A 27,070-nucleotide genomic window follows, 5' to 3' on the forward strand; every position below is an offset into this window, starting at 1 on the left:
AATTCGTTTTTTTCTTTGGATTTGCTTTTGGAGTTCCATTGTTTGTAGTCAGCAATCTTTTTTGTCCAACCATAGCAAGCATTTACTCGCAACTCAGTAGACAGAAAGAGAAAAGCATGGCCTACCCTCTGGCGGAGCAAACACTGCTGGCTGTTGGACCCTCCATCCATCCATTATCTGTACCACTTATCCGTCAGGGTCATGGGGGGAGGGCTGGAGCCAATTCCAGCTGGAAGCTGTTAGACCCTGCTTATTTTTTCCAAGGAATGTTGGCACTGACTTTGTTATATCAACAAATACCATAAAAATCAGTAAGTAAATCAGTAAGCCATATACTCAGCCACCTTTGTGTTGATTCATCTGGCAACGTTGATATTCCACTGAAAATTTTCAAGATCATAACTTTAACCATTAACAGTCAAAAATGGCCGTGTCCTAAAAGAGAGTCTAACTTTCCTTCACTCCAGGAAAAAGACAGGGGATGGAGGGAGGGGGCTGTGTGTGTGTGTGTGTGCGTGTGTGTGCATGCATGTGTGTGTGCGACAGGGTGTGTGTGGTCACAGGGGGCAGAATTGAAATGGAGAAGTACAAGGAATGTGATGAAATAGTTTGAGAGAGGGGGAAGGAAAGAGATACAAAAGTTCCTGTTTTTCCTAAATGAATACAGCTGTGTGTTTCTGTGCTGCTCCTGTCATGAATTTGATGAGAGTTTAAAAAGGCCAAAAAGAGGATAAGACAGCAAAGATAGAAGGAAGAGGACTTGGGCTATATTTAAAGGGGGAATAATTGATGAACTTGATAGCTGCTGTGTTTTTCACAAGATAAAACAAAACAGATTAAATGTTTCCTTGCGTCCCTTGTGTCATTTACGTTCTGCTCTCCATCTGTTTCCAGTGGGAGATGCAAAACAGTATTAGGCTGTTTACTCCAGTGCCTCAGTTTCGTCCATTTGGGTCGTTCCCCTTCTACTTTGCACCCATCACCAGTGACACAAGTACAGTACTTGAATGAATGTAGTTACTTACTTTCCACCAATGCCCCTTAAAGATGGATTAGGAAGGACACCACAGCAGAGATAAATCCATTAATAAGAATAACAAACATTAAATGGTAATAGGTTGGATGGTCCAGTGATGGCAGAACAATAATGAACAACTGTTCCGACTGGCTCTGAGCCACAACACAAGACCTGGTTACGTGCAAAAGTATAACATTTATTTAACCAAACAAACACAAGCAACTGCTGGGATCTGGATCAGGTGCCAGGGAGCTGAGCATGTGGGGGGAAAACTGCTTATATAGACTCTGCCCACAACTCCTTACAGGTGTCCTCAATCAGCCATCAGCTACACCTTGTACACAGAACACAGAGTGAAAGACACATGCTAAACAATAACAAACAGTGGCCTGTCACGCGAGTTTGCCAAGGCCAACAAAGAAACAAGAAACAAGCAACAAAGAAACAAGCCATGCATTGGTAGAGGAAGAGTAACACAATGTTGTTCATCACCGTAAAGTTTATTGAAAAATGTGTCCATTGTACTGTCTTATTCAAACTATATTGTTAACAAGTGCACTGTAGGCTGCTGCTTAGTGCCCACAACATAATCTTCACATGGGACAGCAAACTGGATCAACATCCATGTCAACACAGAGACACACTGGATAACTGGTCAGAGCTTAAATAGATCTTTCACAGAAAGAGTCGGTTGATAATCATCACAAAGATGATTTACTCTAAAAATTTGAGAGGAGCATTGCATTCACTAAAAAGAAAAATAACCTTTGCTTAATTTTGACTTCCATATGTCATAAGACGTTGTCATAAGAAGATGTCATATAATGATGGGAAAAAAAAGGATCTTTCAATTACTTAAGTGGCACTGACCTCACACAGATCAGAGTGTGCCTTTAATTACAACGTAATGTCATTTCTTTGCATGTCAAGACTGTGGGAAAATTATCTCATAATTCTGACATATGGAAGCCAAATTATTTAATCTCTTTTCCTTTTTTTAAGGGATGAATTTCCCTACAAAGATCAGGTGACAAGACAGTGATCATTACAATCCACGATAATATGCAACATTACAACAGCATGCATCCTTTGTGTCTTTTCCTCTTATACACACTACACTGGACTCCCCAGAGGCATGTGAACATGTATTTTCAGAAAACAGTTTAAGATCAGTTTTAAGGTTAATTCCTGATTAGTTTTCCTTTAGACAAAGTCGCAGCACAGCTTCAGACACACAGTATCTATCCTAATCACAAAGAATACAGTATATAACACTGACAGGTTCAGTCACAATCAATCAGAGGGCTTCTTAACAGTATTCTGGCATTTTGATTTCACTTTTTTCCCAATATATTTACATTAACATTAATTTTAACAAAATTTTCTGAATTTCTTAAAATGAAGTTTTCTTTTTACATTCAAAGCTGCTTTCAGCTATCTGATTTTGCTTTAACATCAACAGAAGAGGTTTTATTAGGGTTGATGGAGCTCTGCATACTGTAGTTTGCTCCTCATGTGACCAGCCACCTTGATGCAGATGATAAACCAGAGGCACCAAATGAAACAAGATGACACAGGATTATCAGGAAAGAGGACGTTAATTCATCTGTTGGCTTTCTTGAAATTCACGTTAATCGATTGCTTCAGTAACCACATGGTGAAACTGCCACCTCTTAGTGCAACGGGAGGCTGGTTTAAGAGGACGTTTGCAGTAAGGTATAACATGGCTGTAAGTGCATTAGGATGAGCACCAGTAACAAATTACTCTAGACAAAATATATTAGCTCCTCAAAGATTAGCAGAGCTTTCTTTAAAAATAAAAAAAAAGTTTACTTCATATGGTCACAAAATGAATGTTATTCATCATTTACAGTGGTTTCCCCCATTTTAAATCATACATGTGGTACAAATGTACAGACAGGCTTCCAGACAGCTGATGTTATTTGATCAACAGTGGACAAACAAACATTTAATAATCAATGAAAAAAAAAAATTTTACCACTGACAAAAACAGATGTGTTACAGCATCTGAATATACTGCATTTGATTCTCCTATACAGGACATACTAGTGCTGTACACAGAAGTATTCTCATCTGTGCAGTAACAATAATTACAAAACCTGTATGAGCTTATACAGTTATTGCATTGATGAGCATTAGCCATTAGAATAACATACACCCTACATTCTAGCATATCACTGGAGTTCATTTTTTGCACCTACAAAAACACAGACAGAAAGAACACTGACTGAAGTTATTTGCATTGTCCTGCATGTTTCTTGAGTATTGTCACTGAACACTAGTTAGTTGTTCCAGAGCCACATGTTTCACAGTAGTACGGTCAGAAGACCACATGCATTTAGCTGGACCTGCAAAGGCATCTGGCACAGAAGATGACTGGATACACTATCTGTGCTATTTTTGCATGTCCTGGATGATTTTTTCTGTAACACAATGTTATGTGTGGTGGTGTTTCTGGTGCAAAGCATTGTGTTGTATCCGCTGCAGTTGAGGTCAGAAAAGAAAAACTACAGCCACAAACCTGTACCAGGTCAAATCTTAACTGAGATTTTGAATCTCTTTCTATTATTTGGTGACCATACAGAATGTATTCTTTGCTGAACAAGATAGAAATGAGTAACACGCCATGAGGTTGATCTGAGATTTGAAAAGCTGAATGGAACATGTAACTGTCGGTAATGTAGGCAATGTGGAAGAGCTGATTGTGTAGAATGTCTGCGGGGGGTACAGGAGATTTCTGCAAAATAATTTAATCAATTTAACTTTACTTATCAATTTACATTTTAGTAGACTACACCCACTGCTTAGGTCAACTTAAGACAGCTGGCTATTTTAAGATAGGCATGTCTTTTTTTTGCATAGAATTCTGAAAATCCACGGGTATCAGGTGATACGAGCTGGGATAAATCGTTATTTATACCAGCCTATATAAGCCGTTTTGGTGTGTGTTGGTAATGGAATGCCTTTACGCATAAATTATATTTATGTGTATATATTTGTATGTCAGTGAGTCAGTGCACTTGCAAATGTGACATGAATCTTGAATGACGGTAAAGTGGCTCATTAATGTGGAAAACTGAAATGACACAGTATTTACTTTGAGTCAGTAGTTGAATCAGTAGTTACTTATCTTAAGTAACGTCTATGAGCCTTGAGAGAGCCACATAGCTCCATTTATTCATCAGGTATATTAGGAAAAGCTTGATGGCTGTTTTCCACACAGTTCTTGGATACGTTTTTGATTCTAAAACAATCAGCATCTTCACTCTGAACCGAGGCTGCCAGCTACACGACGAATCGCAGAACCACTGACCACAGTGTCGTTCTTGTTTGCGATGTGGACAAAAGCTGGAATGCAGAGTCGTCAGTGTTTCCTCAGCTTGTCTCAAGTGGTTGTGGGTCTTCTTCTCCCTGGCTGGTGCCATCGGGAAGTTGTCCACTCCAGTAGTTGCACTGGCCAAAGTTGTCAGAGCAGGCGAAGTCTGCTCCCTCATTTCGAACTAGGACTGGGAAGACATGGTCAACCATCTCGCACAGACGGCCAAAGCTGAGAAGGAGACACACGGGCATTAAAAGACTTCAACTGTACAAAAGCAGAATTCAGACGCTCAAACGTCTTTTTATCAGGTCACATGGATGAAAATCAAGTGAAACAGAGAAAATAGCTTACGAGGAGATATTGGTTTTGGCGTGCTCCTGTACCAGCTCGCCCTTGGGATTGACAGTGAAAATCCTGTTCAGTGGGACACCCACCTCCTTATAGGAATACACATCCTGAAATCACACATACACCCACAATCAGGTTCACCACCAAAAGCAAAAAGCTCTATTGTGTAATCGTGACAAAGCTGTATTTCAGTCTTGAACAAGTGATTCCACATAACACATGCAAATAATTACAGTTATCACATTAGTATTTTAGAAAGAACTACATTGTCCCTGTAAAATAAAAGTGATTTATAAAAGCCGTCCACTACATGCCTGTGTCTGTAGTAGTCTTACCGTAGCTCTGTTACCAAAAGCAGCGTAGAAAGGTTCAGTGTTTGGGTAGAAAAGGTGCTTTATGTCTGTGAGACACTCGATCTTAAACTTCTCTGGTTTCTTCTCAATCACCTCCCTACACAAGAGGACATGGCACCAAACACATTTTAGACATTAACTGGGAACGTTTTTTATGCTTATCCATGATGCATTTCTGTTCCAGTGCCATTGTCTGAAAGAGATTCATTAACTAAGAGATGTAAAAGAATGACTGAAATGAAAGCATAAAAATCCCTTAAATTGTGGTTAGAGAATTTGCATATCACAACACTAATATGAGCAGTCATTTCTATCATTGTATATGCACTGTATAAGGCAGTCTGTCAGACAATATGAACAAACTGTGCAATTATTGTGTAGCTGCTCCTACTAAATGTTTTATGAATCCAAACTTCAAGCAACAATGATGTACTTCTGTTGAATACTTTGTTTTTATGCCTTCTAGACCATATGAATTCTGATTTATTCAGTGCAACAATTGTTGTACATGTTTTGTGTGGCTGACCTATGCAAGGCAGAAAAAAGGCTGCTGGGGCTGAGCAGCACTGGGCCCATTGGCAGCATGGTTCCCCTCTCATTGACCCAGTGCAGATAACCTCGTGTCATATCAGCCATGCCAATGGCCCTCGCTGAGCAGTACATGAATTTATACCCATTTCTGAGACAGAAAGAGAAGAAGAAACAGACACACAGAGAGAGAAAGCTGATTTAGCCAGATTTCCATAGTTTCACAACTGTACTCTTCTCGATGTGTGCAGATTGTAAGGTTGCACTCACTGGCTGACTCTGTGGTAGAGCCGTGCGATACCCTGGTGGGTCCAGTCTTTACCCAGTGTGGGGAGGATGTGACCCAGGGTGTCTGACCTACAGCGGCGCACAAGACAGGCATCACATTATCAATACAAATACACTTTATTACAGTAAATAGACAAACAGCCGACACCAAATTTGTGTAAAGTCTGACATCTACTGGTGAAGAGCTGACACTGAACTGCCTTCTGTTTCAGTCTTGTTTGTCATTGCAGGTGAATTTCACCTGTTGGCTAATAACAGCGACAGCAGTGACCTTACCTGGTGATGGTTCCATCTATATCGGAGATGACTATTTTGTCATCCCAGCTCCAAAGATAGATTGTGCCATGGCAGCGACAGGTGCCCTGATACTGAGTGGTCACACTGAACACTACATCATTAGGGCCCTCCTTCAGCTGCAGGCTAGTCTGCAAACACACACACACACACACACACACAAATTCATCAAATTCATTCAATGTTGCCAGCTGTCTTTCATTCCATTCCAGTGTTTTGCAGTGACAGATAATTGAATCCATGAAGCCACATGTTTCCATTTAAGATTTATAGCCTAAGATTGGTCCATGGGAAGACAGTGAATCCATGTTTGTTTAGAAGTTGTCCACATTCTTGTTTTGTCATGGTGAACCATGTTCATAAACATGTTTGCAGCATGTTTTTATGTGCAGGAGTTTCTCCCCAGGACAGTAAAAACCGGCTGTAGGAGCGCTCACCAGTTGCTCTGAGGTGAGCCGAAGAGTCTTCTTATAACAGACGCTGCCAGAACTCATGAGTGGCTCTGATTGGCAGGATCCTGACACCTGATTGGATGATCTGTGATCCTCATCGCTAGAGGATGACTCATCCTTCACCCTTAAAAGTCAAAGACAACAAATATGGTGTAAGATAAAACTATGAAAACGTGTTCAAAATTAAATGAATTAAAAAAGGACAGTTGATAGAGTCACCTGTTCACTGAGGGCATAGCGAGTGAGCTCTCTTCTTGGTCTCCTCCTGATTCTGTCACTGATTCCTGCAGTTCACAAAGGTCAAAGGTCACAACTGGCTTAATTGATGGAAACATCAAACAACAACTCCCATGCTTTGTTTCGTATCCTTTCCCCTTTTTGGACGCTCTTTACTGTGCAGGATGTGTAATGACGGCTAAGGATAACTTGCTTACTGATTTGGAGTCGCTGTTCCTGCTCCTCCATGAGAACCACCAGCGTCCTCCTTTCTTTGGCATCTTCTCCTTCATGATGTTCTCCACTGAGGCCTGGAGACAACCGTTGCATATACAACTCAAAACTGACTGAAAAACTCAAAACAAAGTGAGGCAAAAAAATAACAACACTTGAACAGAAAGCACAAAAATAAAGTAAAAATGCAAAGTTTCAAACCACACTCCACAACTCCAAAACAAAAAAATAAAAGTAGTTACAGGTGAAAATTCAATGGCAGACAATTGTTTGTGTGCCATTGAGCAAAGGATGCAATGTAAAACCTGACAGACTTCTCAAGACTGAGACAGGACAGCGATGAGAAAATTAATCCGGAAAATGCACACATAGCACAAGAAGAAAGAGAGAGACATGCAAGACAGAGAGAGGCAAACAGATAGTTTCACAGTGGTGGGAAATGGAGACAACAACACCAAACAGGTAGACAGACATGCCCTAATCAACTCCCAAGCAAAGCAAGAAAACATCATACAGGCTGGTGAGAATCGCTGGAGCCAAAGAGACCAGGGAGGCAGTATGAGAAGAGGCCAAAAGCAGAAAACACATAACTCAAACACCAACACTTGGTGCACACAAACATCGGATGGATGGTGGGAGGTAAAAAAATGTGTAAAAAGGGAAAAAATAAGGAGGGGGATAAAGACATGACATTATTAAAGTGTTAGGAAAACAGTTAGACTGAAAGCCATATTTCACTGTGGTATAAGACTTGATATGAGCCAACAGCCAATTTTAATTACTGGTATATCAGTATCCATAGCGATGCTGTCCGCCTTGGTTATTGTATCATAGATACTGTAAAACCATAACCAAAATGATTTAGTATTGATTATGAGAGCCAGACACAAATAAATACACACATTATCTGGTAGCTTTTGGTTGAAATAATGAGAGCAAGCTGGCAACCAATGACAACAGTGAACCAAAGTGAAACATCAGTTTAAGGAGAATTAATTGCAAAGCGCTGGGAGTGCACAGGAGAAAGTGATGCAGGGGGGTGCAGAAAACTAAAAGACATCAAACACCACCTCATAAATATGAGAATATAATCAAGTTATAATGGAAAATTTTAGCAACTCATTCTGTGCTGTATGTATGTTGTAGCACAAAATGAGATATAACAAAAAAAAACTCCTCTCCATTTACAGTGATAAAAACAGCTCCATAACACGTGAAACATAGTTAAAGATGTGACATAAGGAAGGTTTGAGATAGTATACAGAGGATTCGAGGGTTTGCAATAGTATACAATGATGACAATCATAACCAATGGTTGAACTTAACTGACTACATTTAACTCAAGAACAGTTTTGAGACGTTTGTAGTTTGAGTATTTCATGCTACAGTACTTTATACTTCCACTTCACCACATTTCAGGAGGAAATATTGAGGTTTAAAATACATAAGATATAATACATTGCTCACAAAGTAGATAGATAGATAGAGTAATGGGTCAATAAGAATAATACAATTTTTTCCACCACTGATGCCACGAACAGATAACATAAAACATACAGCACAGTAACTGGAAACAAATGAGAGCATATATTTGTGTATCACTGTGGTGGTCTTACCTGCGGCAGTGGTTTCTGATAGACCTGCATGGCCAACATGACGGGAGCTGCTGTGGTCCAGTTGTAGTACCTATAATAGATGACAGAGGGCGGTGTAAGCATGTCTTTTCAGACTTCAGTCTGCAAAAGATAGCTGACATGTTTGATTCGAAATGTCAGTCAGTTTAAGATGTGATGGAAAGCAGAGTTTGGGGTTTACTGGCTGTGTCCAAACTAACTTACTACTCACTATATAACAAGTTTGCCTTTTTGTAATGCTGTCTGAATGTGTAATGGGGATTATTATACCCTATATGCAGTGGACTCAAAGTATCCCACAATGCATCATGAAAAATAGTGTGCAACCAATGGTCACTAACCAAGCTCTATATTCCATCATGTGGAATGAAGACATAATGAATGGCCCTGCCAGTATTGTCTGAAAGTATTTATTCATGTAGTGGATGAGCTCATTATAAAGTCCTTGTGAATAAGTGAATTCTTTCACTGTCTATAGTCTCTGTGTTCAGTGTAAATGTATATCACTCTTGGGTATTGAACATAGTGTCGTAGTACATACTTGTTTCCTATCTTTACCACCAAGTTAGGGTCATCAATAATAGAGGGGTTTTCAGAGAACTGCTGGTAGGAAACAGCCCTCTCCTGGAACTGTTCTGTGGCATCAAACACACAGAGAGAGAGAGAGAGAGAGAGGCAAGAATACACAGATAGATAATCATTAAACAATGTTTAATAAAATAATGAGGTAAAATTGTAGATAACAGAAGAACATTAGACATTTGTTCTTTTTGTCCTTTACCTCTTGTGATCTCCCTGTTGTCAGTGAGTCCTCCACACAAAGAGATGGCAACATGAGGCAGGTCCCCTATTTGGTCGGACAGACTGTCTACGCCGCTGTCCATCCCACTGCTGCCCACTGACTGCGGGGACTGATTAGCACTTCGCACTCCCATCATCATCATCTCTGAGTCCCCCTTCATTGAGCTACTGCCTCCATCACTGAGGGCAGAGAGAAGCACATGTAAACTCACAGATATACATTATATATCACTGAAACATATTGTTGTGTCATGAATCCTGTCGAGCCAGCTGAGGGCGAATTACGCAGGCCTGTAGTTGTATGTATTTGGGATGGAGTATGGTTTGTATTCGTATAAAGGCATGTGTAAACATGTTGGGTGCATGGGAGCGTTCATTACTGAACCTTTTAGGGAAGTAGAGAGCAGCTACTTCAGGCTCCAGCTCTGTTATGTCATCCAGGTATATACCATCAGCTCCCAGGTGTTGGCTTCTTTTTTCTAGTAAGAAAAAATATGACACATCATCAGTAACAGAAATAAAAGACATTTCATTTTATATCAACACAGCACTGATACCTTTTCTCTTGGACGGTGAATCAGTTCTTCTGATGGGACTCCCTCTGTTCCTGCCTTCATCAAGGCGATCAGGCAGAACCTTGGGAGACACTGAGCAGGCTATTAAACCCTCCATCTCTGGACATGACGGCCCAACACCTTCCACCTCTCTCGCTGGGAAAAACACAGTTCAGAATAAAGTGATGCATAAAAATAGGATACTTTGCACATTAAAAGTACTATTGTCCTCCATGTAACTACCTTGCCCTCTTCCAGCCCGCTCCCCAGTCTTAGTGGTTAGTCCAACCTTGGCTCCATTTTTGCTTTCCTCAGTGTCCACACAGTGAGCAGCGGTCTCCCCTGACTGGGGAGCATAGAGGGTGAGGCAGGAGGATCCAGTGTCACTGATGGCTCTGAAGTGAGTGCTAGAAGACACTGGGATGGAGACTGCTGCGGCAGGGTCCTGCTTCTGGACAGCAGTCAGGAAGGATGGCTGCGAGAGACAGAGATCAAACCTTTCACACAATATTTTTTTAATACTTTTGGACTCAAGTATGTTTCTACCAGGCTTTCCTTGTTTCCAATTATTCATCCAGTTGGAGAAATATACTTATTCTCTTACTTTAGAGTCTGATACCTATCTCATATCTGCTTGGCTGAAACCAGCAGAGTGACTCGCTCTGTCCAAAGATAACAAAAGCCACCCATGAGCAGCTTTAAACCACTAAGAACCACATCATTTCTCATTTGTAATCAAGCAGATGTTTTCCAAAATGTTGAACTATTCTTTTAACAGTAGTGAAACGTTCACAGTACTAATATGTAGAACCAATACAACACGCAGAAGGCTTTGAAATAAAATATGTAAGCAAGTGCAAGGATATTTTCTGCAGTGTGTGTGTGTGTGTGTGTGTTTGTGTGTGGGGACATACCTGGGCAGCCTGTGGCAGCTCCCCCCACGTCCACAGCATCTCAGGGTTGTCTTTGTTCTGATTGGCTAGTTCTGAGTCGCTCTTCGGCGTTGACGACCGCGAATCGTCAGGGCTGCTGGGAAAGTGACAGACACTTGATCACTTAATAATACATATTTTTAACAGATAAAGTACCTTTGAAATACATTTAGAGAACTTAAAAACAGATTGTAGAATAAAAATGCAGCATATTAAAGGTGATACCTAACAAGGGAGGAGAAGTGAGAGGTCTGCTGAGGACAAGAGATGGACAGACCACAGTGTGAAGGGATGGAGAGAGTCTCCTTAGTCAAATTACTACGGAAAGATAAAAAGACATAAAGACAGACAAAATCAGAAATAAGAGACAACAAGAGGGGAAGAGAGAGTGAGACAGCGAATCATGATCATCATCTATTCATTGTGAGCACAGAGAATCTATTAAAAACGAGATGTGCAATGTGAACAGAATACAAAGAACTGAATAGAGGTTAAGAAGTGTTTACTAGCCTCTTAAATAAGACAAGAATGAGTTTATCATCAAGTGTGTGTATCTGTGTGTGTGTTTAATGTCCAAACAATACCTCTGTGATCGGATCCAATCAGTGCCGGGGCGTGTGTGCGTGTTGGCTGTAGAGCCCTGATCACCATACACAGGTCTGATCACAAGCACAAGGAAGAAGTCAGTCATATACACGCCCATGCACACTATAATATATATATGTTCATATGTAGTAAAAAAAGAAGTGATTATGGTCATAAGAATCTCCTGAAACACATAATAATTAAATACTTCTAACTTTGGCAGCCTTTTCAAATGTTCAAATGTAACCACACATCACAAACCAGCCTAAAACCTGCACATCAGGACTATTTAACATGACATGAAACAGACGCGCATTCTTTCATGTCCTTAAGGGTTCAGCCCCGCCATGTGGTGAAGCTCCTAGAGAAAAGCTTGGAACCCCTGCAGTAAGGACAGCACACTGAGCCATTATTTCAAAGAGAGTGAACTCTGTGGGAACAGGGCAAATCCCTGGAGCGCGTCCCATAAACAGAGTTGGGCCTCACACATGTACGTTGTAAACACAAACATGCACACACACGCAGTCTCACACTAATTCTCAGGTCTACACTCACTATAGCAATTAAGATGTAGCAACATTTACAGCAGACTCATGATGAGAGTTGGTGGGTGAGGCAGTTGGCTGAGTTTTGAGTGTTATCAAACTTTTAAGATATTTATTTAAATTTTGATTGTTGATTTTTAGTCAAGAATATTTAATACAGAGATATTAGCTACAATTAATACTCCGACCCTTACCGCTTAATTATAATGAAAACGTAAGACTTAACCATACTAATGGTCAACGGCCATGCTACAGACTCACAATGACAATGCTAACATGCCGATGTTTAGCAGATACACTGTTTACTATTTCACATTTTCAGCACGGGGTGGCTAAGACTAACAGAATGTCCTCAGTTTACGAGGCCTTTTTTTGTATCTGATTCATGTGGTGCAAATGCACAAGGCCTTTTTTAGACAACTGGAACAACCACTTACACATTTATCCATGCATTACAGACACATACACACTGTCCCTCTGCTTAACACAATTAGAGGAGTCATTGGCAAGGGTTCACCTGCATCACAAACAGCATTGTGACTGCTGACGAAGGTTGTTTACCACAGCAATGGAACAGACTGACCTCTCTCCTTCTCTCTCTCTCTCTCTCTCTCTCTCCCTCTCTGTCCCTCTCTCTCTCACTCTAACACACGTACAAACACACAGACAGACAGAACTAGAACAGACAGAAATAAAACCATAAGCTATTGGTTTAGAAATAATGGAATAATGGAAATACTAAGATTAGATTAGATAATGGAAACACAGACACATCTCACACACACACACACACCTGCTGCTGTCACCCTCTCTTTCCTCGTCCGAACTCAAGTCAATGGTGAACATGTCCTCATCCCCCGAGAACTCTTCCTCGCTCTCTTCTCTCCTCCCTCCTCCTCCTCCGCCTGCCTCTGGTCGTGCCTTCCTCCTTCTCTTCCTCCTCTTCTTGGTCATCCCGCCATCACTCTGCTGCGGCCCCAGGTTCTGAACAGGAAGTGAGCTACAGGGGATGGTGTCTGTGTGGTGAGAGAGAGAAGCATGAAAACTGTTTTAAAAAAACACACACTCACATTTTCACACATTTTAAAGTGTCTTTTTTCAACAGGGCCTACCATGGTGACGGGGAGTGCCTCTGCCCAGTTGGGACTCCATTAACTCCTGCCCCACTGACATGATGGGTGATGTTGCAAGATGGGACGGAACTATTTCCTGTCAACAGAGGAACATAACATGATGATCTGAGACCACTGATGAGATTTTTTTAAAAATATATATAGATCACTCATTTCCTACACAAACTTTGTGTTTTGAGCTAAAATCTAACATTATCGTGGCTAACATGCTCACAATGACATGGCTAACAAACGTTTAGCGGACTCATTGGTGGCACTGGGTGAAAAGTCAGGGAATCACCAAAATCATAATGCTTCACCCACTGGGGATCATGAACATCTGTACCAAATTGCATACCAATCCATCAAGATAGTGGTTAAGATATTTATGGTGTGAAATAAGTGTGCGATCACTGACTGACTGATTTTGCCATCTTTGGAGCCACAGCTTTACAGAGCTGCTAGTGTGGCTGTATTTAGGCACAGCAGACAAAGGTGGTGCTAGCCAATACCCCTAAAAATATGATAATTACTGTATGTTTTACACCACAAAAACACAGTATTGCACTACAGTAGTGTTACTGACTGATGAAACAGAAAGGTTTTTTTTCCAGTGCGAGTCAACATAATCTGGTGGGAATTTGGGTTTGAGCTCAGATTAGCAAAATCACACAAATGTATTCCTCATAGTCTCACTACAATGACTACGCCAGAAAGAGACAGAGAGAGAAAGATAAAGAGATGATCCAGGCAGTGCAGAGTGACACATGCCGTGCAGTGCACGTGTCATGACACTGTCCAACATGGCCCAATTCATTTTGCCATGTCAGGTCACGGCTCATCTGCTGCAAACATCCAGCCCCAAACCACTCTTAATCCATTTAAATATTTTGGATGTTTCATTCTCAGTCGATTAACATTACTGTTCCTCTCAAAACTAATCATGAAGGACAAAATAGAATCTACCTGCATCAAATAAATATGAATGAGACTAGTCCACATCTAAATGCAAATTGGTTATATGCAAATTGAGGAGATGAAAACAATTACACTTAACTTTATGTTTTCATCTGTAAGGCACTTCAAAGTAACCACACCAAGATAAACTACACCATGTGTTTCTTTACCGCAGGTATTCAGAAATTCCTGATGTTCTAGCCCGAAGACTAATTTCTGCAGCAACATTTGGTTAATGTCTCACATGCAGGATCTATTTGCCACTAACAAGCCCAAACAAATCCTCAAGTTCATCTATACACCCTGAGGAGCAGAGAGAGGGAAAATAAAGGGGGGTTGGGTGGAAGAGGCACAGAAGACTGGGCTCGATGCCAAATAGTTCCTTAGAAGTGTTGCTGATCTTTTTCCATTCAGGTTGGTGAGATAATACCTTAGACCAAAATACTACAAACACTACTGGAAGATAAATACTTTGGAATTAACACAGCAGTTCTCGAGTTGCCACATCTGAAGGTGTCCCATCCCGTGCATGTTTATCTGCGTGGACGACACACTGTGGTTTACTTCTGCTCAGTATGTTCTGTCTGTTTATCTGCACTTCTGCATGTCTTGTTTGTCCTGCTCCTCTTTCACTATCTGTCTGTCCATCTAACTGTTTCGTCTGTCATCATGTCTGTTTGGGCAAATCACAGATCTGTGTCAGCCAGTTTCTGAGTGCTGTCTGTGTGCAACCAACTATAGAAGGTGAATTTGGCAGAGCTATTTTGCTGGTTTTCCACTCTGGACGGAGAGTTACGTCAAGGAGAAATTTTGACACTTGCCCAAACACTGTAATTTAAAGAGCACCTCTAGCACTTATTGATTGACTGACAGTTGGGGAAAGTCTCCCAATCTTAGATAGAAACAGTAAGTAATGAAAGCAGAATTAGTCCAGCATAATCCTTCAGATTAGGAATTAGATCTCCTCAGATTAAGACATATTCCTCTTAATTCCTGACTGCGAAACACAGCCAACTCTCATCATCATCATCGTCATCATCATCATCATCATCACTGCACTGACCCTCCAACTCCCCATGAATCCTTGTCTATCACTTCACAGAATCAGTTGTCAAGGTAAAAGGAGCTGGTCCCAGATCAGACGTTTTTTTGCTCCACGTATTCCCACGTAACATGATCTTGTTTGGACAAACTGATTCCAGTTTTACAAATAACTTCTAATTCAAACAAATTGTGTGTGAGTGTGTGTTTGTGTGTGTTGCTGATGTACCAGTATCTGTTTATGCTTCTGACTAATTTCCATGAAACTAAAGTCATGCTGGCCAACAAAACGCCACAAGACAGAAGCTCTTGTTCCTTCCTGTTGTTCAGCTTTTATTTCAGCTGCTGTGCTTTTCTACAAACACAGTCTCAAATGATAACGTTGTTTTTTTCTGCGTTTTCTTTGTTTGTTTCTTTAGTTATTTTCTTTTTGTTTATTTTCTTCTCTTGCTATCTGTACACTTCTAGTTGTCACACTTAGTCATTTGTAATTGCTTGCTTGCTTCACTGTACTGCATTGTTTAAAGTAGAATGGAGCCGGTGCTCTAAGCCTGCACTCGTGCTGCTAATGGCCTTTTCACACCAACAAATGCACACAAAAAAAACACATGGTTGTACAGAGAAACAGTTGGTTCTAACTGTAATGTCATCTGGCAATGACGTGCACCTTGTGGTATCTTGTGGTATTAATGCTGCCGTGACTAACTTTCTTCAAATTCTGATTCTGTGGCATATTTTGTATTATTGGTCACACGTTCTTTGCCTGTAATTCTAAGTCTATCTGGCCGGCAACACTTTTGAGTTTGCATTCATAGAAACATTTTGTGCTTGAAATCATTCTGTTTTGATGTTGTCGATCAAACTTCACACTAGGACTGTATGATGATGACAGGCCGTTCGCTGTTGAGAGGTTTCGAAGCCTCCTGCAGCACCTGCCTGGCAGAACTGATTCTCATGTTGTCTCTCAGACTACAAGATAGGAGGGGCACATTTCTGCCTCCTTTGGGCTTGTCTGGGCAGGAAAACAAGACATCTAAGCCTGATTATTATCATGACAAAGAAATGCATGTGAATGGAGAAATCAGCTGCTGTAGAACCACCACATTGCACGAGGACAAGTATTGAATGTATTCCAATTCAAACATTGCCTGTATTTGAGCTGTACGACCTTTGTGTCAGTAAGTTATGTTCTGTCCTATATTTGTGTGTGTTTACTCCCTCAGAGTGATGGCTCTGTCAATCATTACTTACCAGTATGTTCTCGGTCTCTTTGACGAAGAAAGCCTCTCCATTCTCTCCCAGCTTCATGTGCAAACTCACTGGCTCTCCATTAATCTCGATGTCCACCTACAGGATAGAATAAATGGGCCTTTAAACATGTTTCAAGCCTCATTAGCATGAAGAACTGTATATACAGTTATATATCTGTAAGTATATTTCACTGATCTGTCACTTTTGATATACACACAAAAAAAGCATACATACACAGAGTTGGGGGTGCTTCTTTTTAATGCACTGTAATGCAGTATTGTAATGCAGTGCTGTTTCAATAAGTAAAACATGTTGAAACATTACACTTTGCTATTGCTGCATTTACTTTGGTTGCTGTGTGAGCTACAGTCTCTGAGCTCTTAAATTACTTGCTCACAGAAATACACTGTTTATATGGATGAAAAAGTGAGACAGAGAGTGACAGTGTGAGGGAGGAAGCATCCCATAATCTCACCACTTTCTCACGGGACCGCAGCACACCCATCTTGCCGAAGCGGACGTGGAAGGGGGAGCACTGCAGGGAGCCATCGGGTTGCCGGACCACAATGACATCTATACATCCGGACAGTGTTGCAGGGTTGAGTCCCCTGTACAGCTCCTTGACCTGCACAAACACCTGGCCCGCCAGCTGACCCACATAGTTCATGGTCTGTAACTGGAGACAGAGGGGAAGAGGGAAGGAGAGATTTGGGGATTTTATGTTGATTTCTCTATTGATATTCGTCTTTCTGTCCATTATATGGGGTTTTATTTACATTTCAAGCTTTTAAAGCATCCTGAGCATCACACACTCTGAACAGATGAGATGTTCTGTGTAACCACAAGGCCACACTGTCAGGTTAAAATACATTATTGATCCACTGAGTCCAATTACTGCCCAGACACACCGCCAGCCTTGCAAACTCAGATGTTAGGCAGGTTGCTGAAACTATAAATAAGACTGATTTCACATTCTTATCTATATTTTTAGGATATATTTTTGGTTGTCAGTGTGTAAATAATAACAAGAAGAGGAATAAGAATGATAATGATTTTGTAGCACTTTTAAAAACCGGTTTCACAGTAAAAACTGACAATATAAGTAAATAAGATCCAAAATGTAAGATATAAGCCAAAACATGATAAAAGTCTTTTTTCATTGTCTGTTAAAAACAAAAACCATAACAGAAACTGAAAAGTCCTCTCTGTAAATCCACTCCATCAGGGACGAGAGTAATGGAGTGGTGCTGTGCCAGTCTCTCTGATCCACAGCCTCTAATGCTCTGTCTGTCTAGAATGCCAAACATGGCCCAAGAGACAGACGCAGAGGAAATGCATTCACCGAGATGGGCGGCTGCTGATTCAGGAGAGAGAAAGGAGTAAGAGTAAGGAGTAAGTAAGTAAATCATGAATTGTGAATAGACAAGTTTCATGCATATTTCATGCTTGCATACAAATAGGTAAACAAAGGAAGACCATGACAGTTTTGTTACTGCTTCTGGTATGTTGGACAATGTAACACACTGACTAATGGCCCTACAGCTATGACACCTTATTCTAGGGAGAAAGAAAATTGACTTTTTATCTGTGGAATGCAAATAATTTATGTATCCGAGCTTGTGTCAGTATTTAGTCAACAAACTGTGTTCCATTAGTATTTCTTTGGCTTCAAAGAAGGGTGAAAGCATTTGCTAAATGACTTTGATGGACGCACAAACACAGAAAATAATGTGTTGTCTATGCACCAAACTGTACCTTAAAACCTCCACCTGCCACCTGCTTGTGCTGACTCAGATACTGGCATCCATTATGTCCCTCACCCACACACACATACACACACACCTTCGCAGCGTGCCTAGGAGACAGATGGTTCAATATTTTGGCAGACTATGTGAGAACAGTCTAATGACGAGGATGATTTGTTAACACCCATTAATTACAGTGAATCACAGATTGGGGCTCTTCTGCTCTAATGACCCAGCATTACTCTGTCGTGCATCCGCCCCATGTGAGACAGACTTGTTCTTACCGGCCCGCTATAGCTACACGACAAACTACAACCCTGCCCTTGAACCAGTGAGTACACAGTGTCCAGACTGACCTGTACGGTACCTCTGCTGAAATCACATCCTAATAAAGTCTATTCTATTCCAATGTCTGTTACAGTAGACAGCAGCTCCACTTAAACTGTGCACAGTGAGATCTGTGGATTATCCACATTAACCGAGGAATTTCTGACTTTTAAAAAAAAATTTCAATGCTGTAAACATGAAAAATCCATTCATCTGGGGTGGCAACAGAAATGTGGGCAAATAAAAGCAAAACTTCCTGCATGGCTAAATACCACGGGAGTGAAAATATGTTTGTCTGATCATTTGGTTGGATTTACCCTTTAATCTCTTAATGTTTTAGGGTGACTACTGCTCAAGAACATGGAGTGGGGACTGTGTGACTATGATTACATCATTATTTTACAACGTTGTCCCCCTTGTCCCTTTATTTTCTATGTCTCACAAACACACAGACTCACATGCCCCCATTCATGGACATGCCACAGACCTGATATCACTGTCAACACGGACCACGTGCAAACAGATGGGACCGTTCATACACACACACACACACACACACACACACACACACACACACACACCCCAAGCCTGGCCCACTCTTCTAGGAAATCTTTGAATTACAGCCAATCACAATGCTTCTCCTTTACGTAATAACCAATCACGGGACAACTCATAAAGTCACCCACTGCCATTCAATGCAACTGCTAGAAGAAACAACACGCTATTAAAGGAATCTCGTCTAAATAATAATTAACTGTGAGTGGACAACACTTGGCTGCATCCATACACTGAAACATAACCCCCCCCCCCCCCCCCCCCCCCCCCCACACGGGCCTCTTAAAGTTACAAATATAGAACTGGGAGTTATAATATTCAACTCCAGCGTCACTCCAGTGTGACCAGCACACATAAACAGACAGAGGCTGAGGGATTTACAGGCAGATGATGATGTGACGGATCATCCAATTAAATCACTTTAATCTGACTGGAGCAGCAGTTTTACACTAGATTACTGACTGTTACTACTAAAAGGCAACAAGGACAGGAGATCATCATATTCTAGTGTGGGATGTGGTTTTGCACGATGCCATATATTCCTTATTATTTATGACTTATACATAGGCAACACAAATTAAAGGCTTTTTTGTCTCCTTGAATATGTTCACGTTAAAGCTGAGTAACAAGCCTGATGGAATAAAGCACCCTGCGTCAGCATGAGGCTGATCACTCGTAGTATCATGAGTGGCCTGTGAGGCGACATGTAAACATGACGGGGTGAGGCTCTGCAGTCTGCAGTCTGCAGCGCAGCCTGCATCCGTTCCCATCACATGCAAAAACCACGGGAAGGCAGACCGAGAAAACCCAGGATAAATATGCTTTCAGGAGAGCTGATCTGACCCTGTACAGTCCAATAAATAACACTTACATTATTTATCAATGTCTCTTCTCTTCGCTCCGGGATCCTTCCGCCATCCAATTCTTCAACCAGACGTCCTGTTCAGTTTTAATCCGTTACGTGTCAGTCCTCAAATCAAACATAGTCGGTAACGCTTTCCTCACATCTGATCTTAGATCTTCTGCTCAAGGCTGCTTCTCTATTTAAACCGCTGTCAAAATATTCCTCCCTCCTCCGCCGGACTGCAAATAAAGAGCGAGCCGGTTGGCTGAGCCGGGGCGTGACGTCACTCAATGTTGACTGAAATTTCCCACTAAAAGTCACTTTGATTGTGGTTAAATGATAGTGATCTTATACTAGCCTGCTGACACTATTGTACACTGTCTATTCCTTTATCTTATGTTAGGCTGCTGCTGTATACTGAGGTACCATATTTAAAGCATGTACAGGTCCAGGTCCTTTGTGAAAATACTCCACTACAAGTAAAAGTCCTGCTTTCAAAGCCCTGCTAGAGTAAAAGTGTGTATTATCAGCAAAATGTACGTGAAGTATCAGAAGTGAAAGTACTCATTCTGTAGAAAAATGGTCCCTCGGTCAGTGTTTTACTGTATATGATGTTTTTGGATTAATATCACTGCTACATAAATGTGCATGTTGCATTTTACTGCTGTTGTTCTTTAAGCTTATGCTTATTTTAACTAGGACCACTTTTAATGCTGTTGGGTAGTTTGATCTACAGCAATGCATCGTGGTCAATAACATCATCATATGTTGTAATATAAAGTAGCAGAAAATGGAAATATTCAAGTTAAGCACAAATACCTTGAATTTGCATTCTGAAGCCTGAGTAAATGCATTTAGTTACATTTCACCACTGATGCTGTAACTAATGACTTATTAATGGTTAAATGTATTAATTTTAATTAAGTTACTGATTCGTTTGACACTGACCTCCTGGACAAGAGCTGCAGGGCGTCTGGACCAAACTTAACTTAAATATTAACAACAAATTAATGTTCATAAGTGCAGACGTGGACTACTAAAAACAAACGTATTGATGGTTTACTACAATTCATCAGGACAACTAATTTTTGCTGTCGGTTTACTAGACAGTGAGAAACTCTTGACCGTCTATTAATGACTTCCTAATGACTTGCATATTAATTTCTCAACAGCCAGAAAGACTTTTCACAGCCTAATTCTCATGAATGAATAACTGATCTATGGAACACCCGTAAATAATTTATCAAAACTTAATAAAGCTGTTAGTTACAATTTGTAAACAGTTGCATGTTCATGGCAAAGTTCCATATTAAATCTACACAGTATTGTTTATAGTCTGTAAACGCTAAGTGCTTAATTGACATACAGTAAGTTGAAGGTAGAGAGAGCAACTGATGCTGCATGGGAAATATAGTCAAGAGACCTGTGAAAACTCAGTTACCCAAACTACAATACTAACAAACACAGCAATCTCAGGTTCTATATACATTTTACAGAATATGTTTGGGGACGCTTTTCTCCTGTGTATATCTGAGAGAGGAGCAGCAATAAACAGGATCTTGTTCATGTTCTAAAGAAACACAAATCTAGTATGTGGAGCAGAGGAGACAAGAATAGCACTGACATTCAGACAGCTCGAAGGCATCTGTAGTTGTGCAACGTACTGACTGTGGCTCAGTTTTCAAAATGTAAATCTACCTCTATCTGTCTATCTGTCAAGACATTGTTGGAGTGTTCATTATTCTTAGCAGGCTACATTTTGATTCCCAAATGGTGGACTTGGACCAGTTTTGGCAAAATCAGCGAATCAGACCTACTGAACTGTTCTGATGCAGACGCTCTATATAACTGCAACGCTGCAACATTGTACAACCAATGTACTGCACTGGGAAAAACACGATCTTTCCAGAAGTTCCAGGTTATCTACAGCAATATGAAGACTACAATATTTAGTGTGACTGAGCATAAGGTAGTAAGACTATACATTTAAAGGAATAGCTCAATATTTTGGGAAATTGATACTGTGATATCACTTTCATGTCTGTGTGATAAATATGAGGCTAAATGCAGCAGCTAGTTAGCTTAACACAGCACAAAGACTGGAAACAGGGTGACACAGCTAGCCTGGCTCTATCTGAAGATACCAAAATCCAAAATTTCATTTGTACAAAAAAGCAACACACAGACAACAGTTTGCCACATTCCTGTGCTTTTACTGCGTGCTAAGAGACAGCATATGTACTATGCATACGTACATATACATAGACATATTTACATCTGCCCTTAAGACAAGTACAGGACGGCTGCAGACTGACACAGGCAACGCAACAGTAAACAAAAGGAGATCATGACATTTCATTGTCTTTGTGACAAAGAGACAGACACAGAGAGACACGTTGGCTAAACAGAGTGGAGCAGAGTGTGATGGTAACATAAGGTCAATAAGAAAAAACAGCACAAAATAACTAATGGCAGCAGTTCTATTCCAGCAACAGACAAACACTATCAGGCATGTTTTATTCTGCTCAAATAAACATGCACATTTATGAGATGCTATGTTGCTGCTCCTAAAAGAAACCGAGCATCGTCATAGTAGCAGGACAGCTTGTCTTAATTCTGTATGAAAATATGTATTGTAATATCCTCAGCAGTCAAAATTATGTTTTTGACAATTGCTGTTATCAGTGGATTACTGTAATTTATAGATTAATGCATGGCCGCAAACCAAATTTCTTTTCTGGATAACAACAAAGGTATAAACATTGCTGATGCGCAAACAGACACAACTGATTTATTTCCACCGGACACTGGTAGAAAAATGTATCAAATTAAACCAATCTCAGTGTTTTTCTTACTAACTAGAAGTTCCTGAACTCTCTAATCTGATTGTAGTAAAGTTATATAAAGTGCTATTCCTTGACCTCAGTGTCGAGTTCTCGCTTTAGTTCCCACTTTAGAGAAACAAAGGCAAAAGTTTCTCTCCCCACAGAGTCTCCCCTGGCTGGGTCCCACAGCTCTTTTTTGTTGTTGCTCAATGATTCTAAGAAGCAGCCACACCGAGTTTCACTCACACCCAACTCCTCCCACTTCTGTTTGTTATTCTGTATCTATTTAGATATAGAGCACAGTCCTGTGTGTGTGTGTGTGTGTGTGTGTGTGTGTGTGTGTGTGTGTGTGTGTATGTGCGTGTGTGTGTGTGTGTGTGTGTGTGTGTGTGTGTGTGTGTGTGTGTGTGTGTGTGTGTGTGCAGTCACAACATGTGATACAGTTCATGGCCGTCTGGATCCGTTTCTGCAGTCAGTGTATACACATGTTTGACCTGTGTAACTGTTGAACATGTGATTGTTGCCGGAGTCTGTGATTGACACATACACACATGCACACACTATCAGCACCATGCAGCCGGAGAGGGAACAAGGAAACACGTGTTGGGTTTTCTAAGAACTGAGTCATTCATCAGGGAGCAACGGGTAGCCAACTAGAGAGGAGAGGGAGGGGAGAGAGGGAGACAGAGAGTGTGGGCTAGAGAGAGAATTTGCAAAATGTTGAAGATTGTGTGGATGTGTGACAAAGGGAGAGTTGCAGAGGTGTAACAGAGGAGAGGGACTGATTTATTTACTGCAAAGTGCAGGATGATCATTAGATGGATTTACTGAGGCTTTGGTGCACAAATTGTGTTTTGCAGTGGAAGTAAACACAGTAATGTCTATATTTAAAGCCCTACAAGTCTATCATGTATAACACAAGATAAATTATTAAAGTTATATTTCATATTCAATTATATTCTTCTTCTATCTGCTTATTCTTTTCCCATACTTAGACTTTTAGTCTTGCTAAAACTGTGTTACCATCCAAAGATATCGTTTGAAATTTTAAGGAGATGGATGCTACTGTAATGTAAATATATATATATAAAGCTGCAGTCAGCAGCCAGCTAGCTTAGCTTAGCATAAAGACTGGAAACAGGGGGAAACAGTTAGCCTGGCTCAGTCCAACAATAGCAACATCCATGTACCCGCACCTCTACAGGTCTGTGCAAAACCAGACTCAGTCTAGATGTTTTATCCTGTTTCCAGTCTTTATTCTGAGCTAAGTTAAGTGCCTGCAGCTAGATAGTTAACGTAGTGAAATGAGAGTAGTATCAATAATTTAATTTAACTCTTGGCAAGGAAACACAAACAATAATGATAATTAAAATAATTATTCCTGTCACACCGTAATTAAAATAAATCTATGTGGTGTTCTGTACTCAACGTTTCTGGATTCCACAGAAACGATGGTTGGAGCTTTAGTTCCAGGGATGACTCTTTGTTTTGGTGATTCACATTGGCTTCATGGTTTTGGATTCAACAAAAACATCACTGAGTTAAGCGTATTTATGTGTTAAGTGAAGAAAACACTGAGGCTGACTTGATTTTTGTGTCATTTCAGGAATCTCATTCATGACAGCATGTGTGTGACCAAGTTTGCTTATGTGGGTGGGTTAATATTTGCTCTCTGCATGCACGAACTGTATGTGTCTGTGCGTGCATGTGTGTGTGCGTGCCTGTTTACAGTATGTGGGTGTGTGTTCGTGTGTGTGCTGGCTGATGTGTTTTCTAGTGTTCCCTCATTTCAGACACGTGAGAGGGAGAGAGAGGATGAAGAAGGTGGGTTCCTGAGACAGGGGAAGCCTGATCTCTCCCAGGAACTCTCTGGGGTCAAGAATGCGTTCAATTCATCACCACGGAGACCGGGGGGGGGGGGGATTTGGGGGATGGGCCGCAGGAGCCAATCAGAAGGCTGCCTAAGCCACACAGTACAACTGTGAACGAATGAACCCTCCCTCAATGTGGAGTCCTACCAGACATGCTCCACGGCTTTAGACAAACCTGAATAGTTTGGTTTTTAGGGCCAGGATGAAGCTTTCTTACTGCTGCCACCAATCCAACTGTTTTCACCCAAACAACAACGTCTGCCGTATCCCGGAACAAATATGTCACTTATGATTTCTTATTTTCTTTTAATCCATCATTCAGTGTTGTATATTGACCCTAAGAATTGCACATACTGTTAGTGAGGCCACTGGCTGGCCTCAGATAGAACAACAAATCCTCTTATATAATAAATAGTTGTTACATTCCAAGGTTTACTAGCATCATAAACAGCGCATATAGGCATTGTGTTGTCTTTAGCAATGTACATCAGGTAGCAGTGTTCCTTACAAGGTGGCCATGCATTCAACCAGAGGCTGTGACCAATAAAGTTTTCCAAATGATATGTGAACGTCCATCATCCTCATCAGACCATGACACATTCTTTCAAGATGTCTTTCTTTACACTCATGCTGACTTCCATTTCCATTTTAAGGTCCCAACAAAAAACATCATCACAAAGCATCTGTGTGCTTTATATACTGGACTTTAGGATGATTTTATACTCTGAAATCCCAGCTCTTTATTAATTAAGCCCACGGTGCACCTCCTTACAGCATGGAGACCCAAGAGCTTGATGTTTCACAAGGTTTGTTTGTGTTTACAGTCATCATAAAAATGGAAAAATGGGAATAAAGAAAAAGAAAAAAAATGGCACACACCATATTCTTTCCCTCAGACTGACGCCTCTTACAGACTAACACATCCTAACAGAGAACAGCAGCAACCAGAGGGGCAAAATAATGGCAATAATTGGATTTGCGGCTGATATAATCTTAAAGAGGAAAATGGAATGTGGAGGTGCTGCCTGAGCCCACAGAGCCACTCACAAGCCACTGCACGGTGGGACTATTATGTAATAGCTCCTCTTACTGTGGTGTAATATGCCTTTATAAGTACTTGTGTGGGCTTGAGGTCATGCGAGGAGATATGAGCTGTTGATCTAGCACATGGTTTTACTGCACACAGACAAAAACTCACATGCTCACACGCACATACTGAGAACTGGATGTCAAGTATGCAGATGGACAACGGGGGGGGGGCACGAACGACGACACACGGACACACACACACTTCTCTTTTCATAAATACAAACACACACACACACACACACACACAGAATACGCATGTCATTTGATCGCAGTATTTTCAAAGGCAAGTTTTCTAGGAAAGCCTGTCTGACCGGCCATGTGTCATCACCTCATGCTTCCATCCATCTTCACACAAGCCTTCATGTCAGATTTTTACTACTAGAGTTTTCTCTTAGTAAGAAGTAGGTGTTACAGTGCACCTGTAGTCTCCTCTGCACATGAAGACAGTTCCACCATTTCTCTTAGAGATGCTTCTACCTCTCTATGGGCTCAGTTTAGCTCAGTATATTTCTTACACTCCTCTCATGCACTGCCTGCTGCTGGTTGTTTCTAGCCTAGATGTTTTAGGAGCTGTTTAATTTTTCTACACTTAGTAGAAACAGTCACAGAAACAGGTACAGTACTGGTAACTGGAGACCTTAATGACAGAAGTAATAAGGTATTGTCTGTGGCAAAATATGGATCAGCAGGGATAATAAATATGAAACTGGACAACATAATGGCATTGAAATGATCACCTGAATTGATGCAGTCTTTCTAGAAAGTAGATCACAGAACGTCATTGTTTGATAACTCTTACTGCCTTACATACAAATCTGTAGTAAAAGACAAAGCTCGCTACAATTACATTTTCTGCTTCTTGTTTTTGTCTTTATTTTACTCTCCTTACTTCATTCATCTATGTAGTACATGCAGCATATAATTGTATATAATAGTTTTGTTACCAAGGACCAGCTGTCACCGGGGCTGTCATCCTCACTGTAGCTGCTGAAGTTGCTCCCTTTCTCTTCCATGAGGGTCATGTCTCCATGTCGGATGGTTCACAGGCCTGAGCTGCTGTACAGACTCTTCAGTGAAAGACTCAGGCAGGATATCTGAAGGAATCCTCTTCCCTGGTCAGCTTTAATCGTTAGTGCCTTTGTTAAACTCAGTTTGACAATACTTCTCGACAGATGCAGAATGAACTCTGAAGAACCTACTCTGCTAATTCTGATTACATCTCTTTGGGATGGCGCAAAAGCCACTCTGGGTGATTCTGGGTGAGTCCTTTCACTCTTAAATCTGTGGGACTGTTTGTGGAGTAGCTGTTTGTGGGACACGCAGTGAGCGTT

At 40.9% G+C, this 27,070-nt stretch overlaps 1 protein-coding gene across 3 annotated transcripts; it reads right to left on the reverse strand.

The window, feature by feature from the left end:
- Positions 1-1,508: 1,508 nt before the first annotated feature.
- On the reverse strand, positions 1,509-26,845 carry lpin1a (lipin 1a). Of its 3 annotated transcripts, none has more exons than XM_070846745.1 (23): positions 26,684-26,845; positions 16,959-17,159; positions 16,484-16,579; positions 13,235-13,331; positions 12,916-13,138; positions 11,577-11,651; positions 11,218-11,310; positions 10,975-11,086; positions 10,304-10,535; positions 10,064-10,216; positions 9,892-9,985; positions 9,487-9,686; positions 9,247-9,340; positions 8,688-8,757; positions 7,056-7,148; positions 6,841-6,905; positions 6,607-6,745; positions 6,152-6,300; positions 5,858-5,944; positions 5,586-5,738; positions 5,042-5,156; positions 4,710-4,813; positions 1,509-4,586 (listed from the first exon to the last, which is right to left on the reverse strand). In XM_070846745.1, the coding sequence occupies exons 1-23, from the start codon at positions 26,759-26,761 to the stop codon at positions 4,415-4,417; spliced, it is 2,895 nt and encodes a 964-aa protein (XP_070702846.1). In that variant the 5' UTR covers positions 26,762-26,845; the 3' UTR covers positions 1,509-4,414. The 3 variants fall into 3 exon arrangements, with proteins under 3 accessions (XP_070702846.1, XP_070702769.1, XP_070702910.1); XM_070846668.1 differs by having other exon boundaries at positions 10,975-11,089; XM_070846809.1 differs by lacking the exon at positions 26,684-26,845 and adding an exon at positions 19,982-20,116 and having other exon boundaries at positions 10,975-11,089.
- Between the last annotated feature and the right edge of the window lie 225 nt (positions 26,846-27,070).

This window comes from Pempheris klunzingeri, chromosome 1 (genome assembly GCF_042242105.1).
Source record: "Pempheris klunzingeri isolate RE-2024b chromosome 1, fPemKlu1.hap1, whole genome shotgun sequence".
Classification (NCBI taxonomy): domain Eukaryota; kingdom Metazoa; phylum Chordata; class Actinopteri; order Acropomatiformes; family Pempheridae; genus Pempheris; species Pempheris klunzingeri.

What these genes read in the sequence shown, in the direction of transcription:
- lpin1a (XM_070846668.1), bottom strand. Translation starts at nt 26,761, where the DNA reads ATGACCCTCATGGAAGAGAAAGGGAGCAACTTCAGCAGCTACAGTGAG. An exon ending in GGCTCACCTCAGAGCAACTG is followed by an intron (nt 6,301 to 6,606) that starts GTGAGCGCTCCT and finishes GTGTGTTTGCAG; the next exon opens with ACTAGCCTGCAGCTGAAGGA. An exon ending in GCCAAAACCAATATCTCCTC is followed by an intron (nt 4,587 to 4,709) that starts GTAAGCTATTTT and finishes TCTCCTTCTCAG; the next exon opens with CTTTGGCCGTCTGTGCGAGA.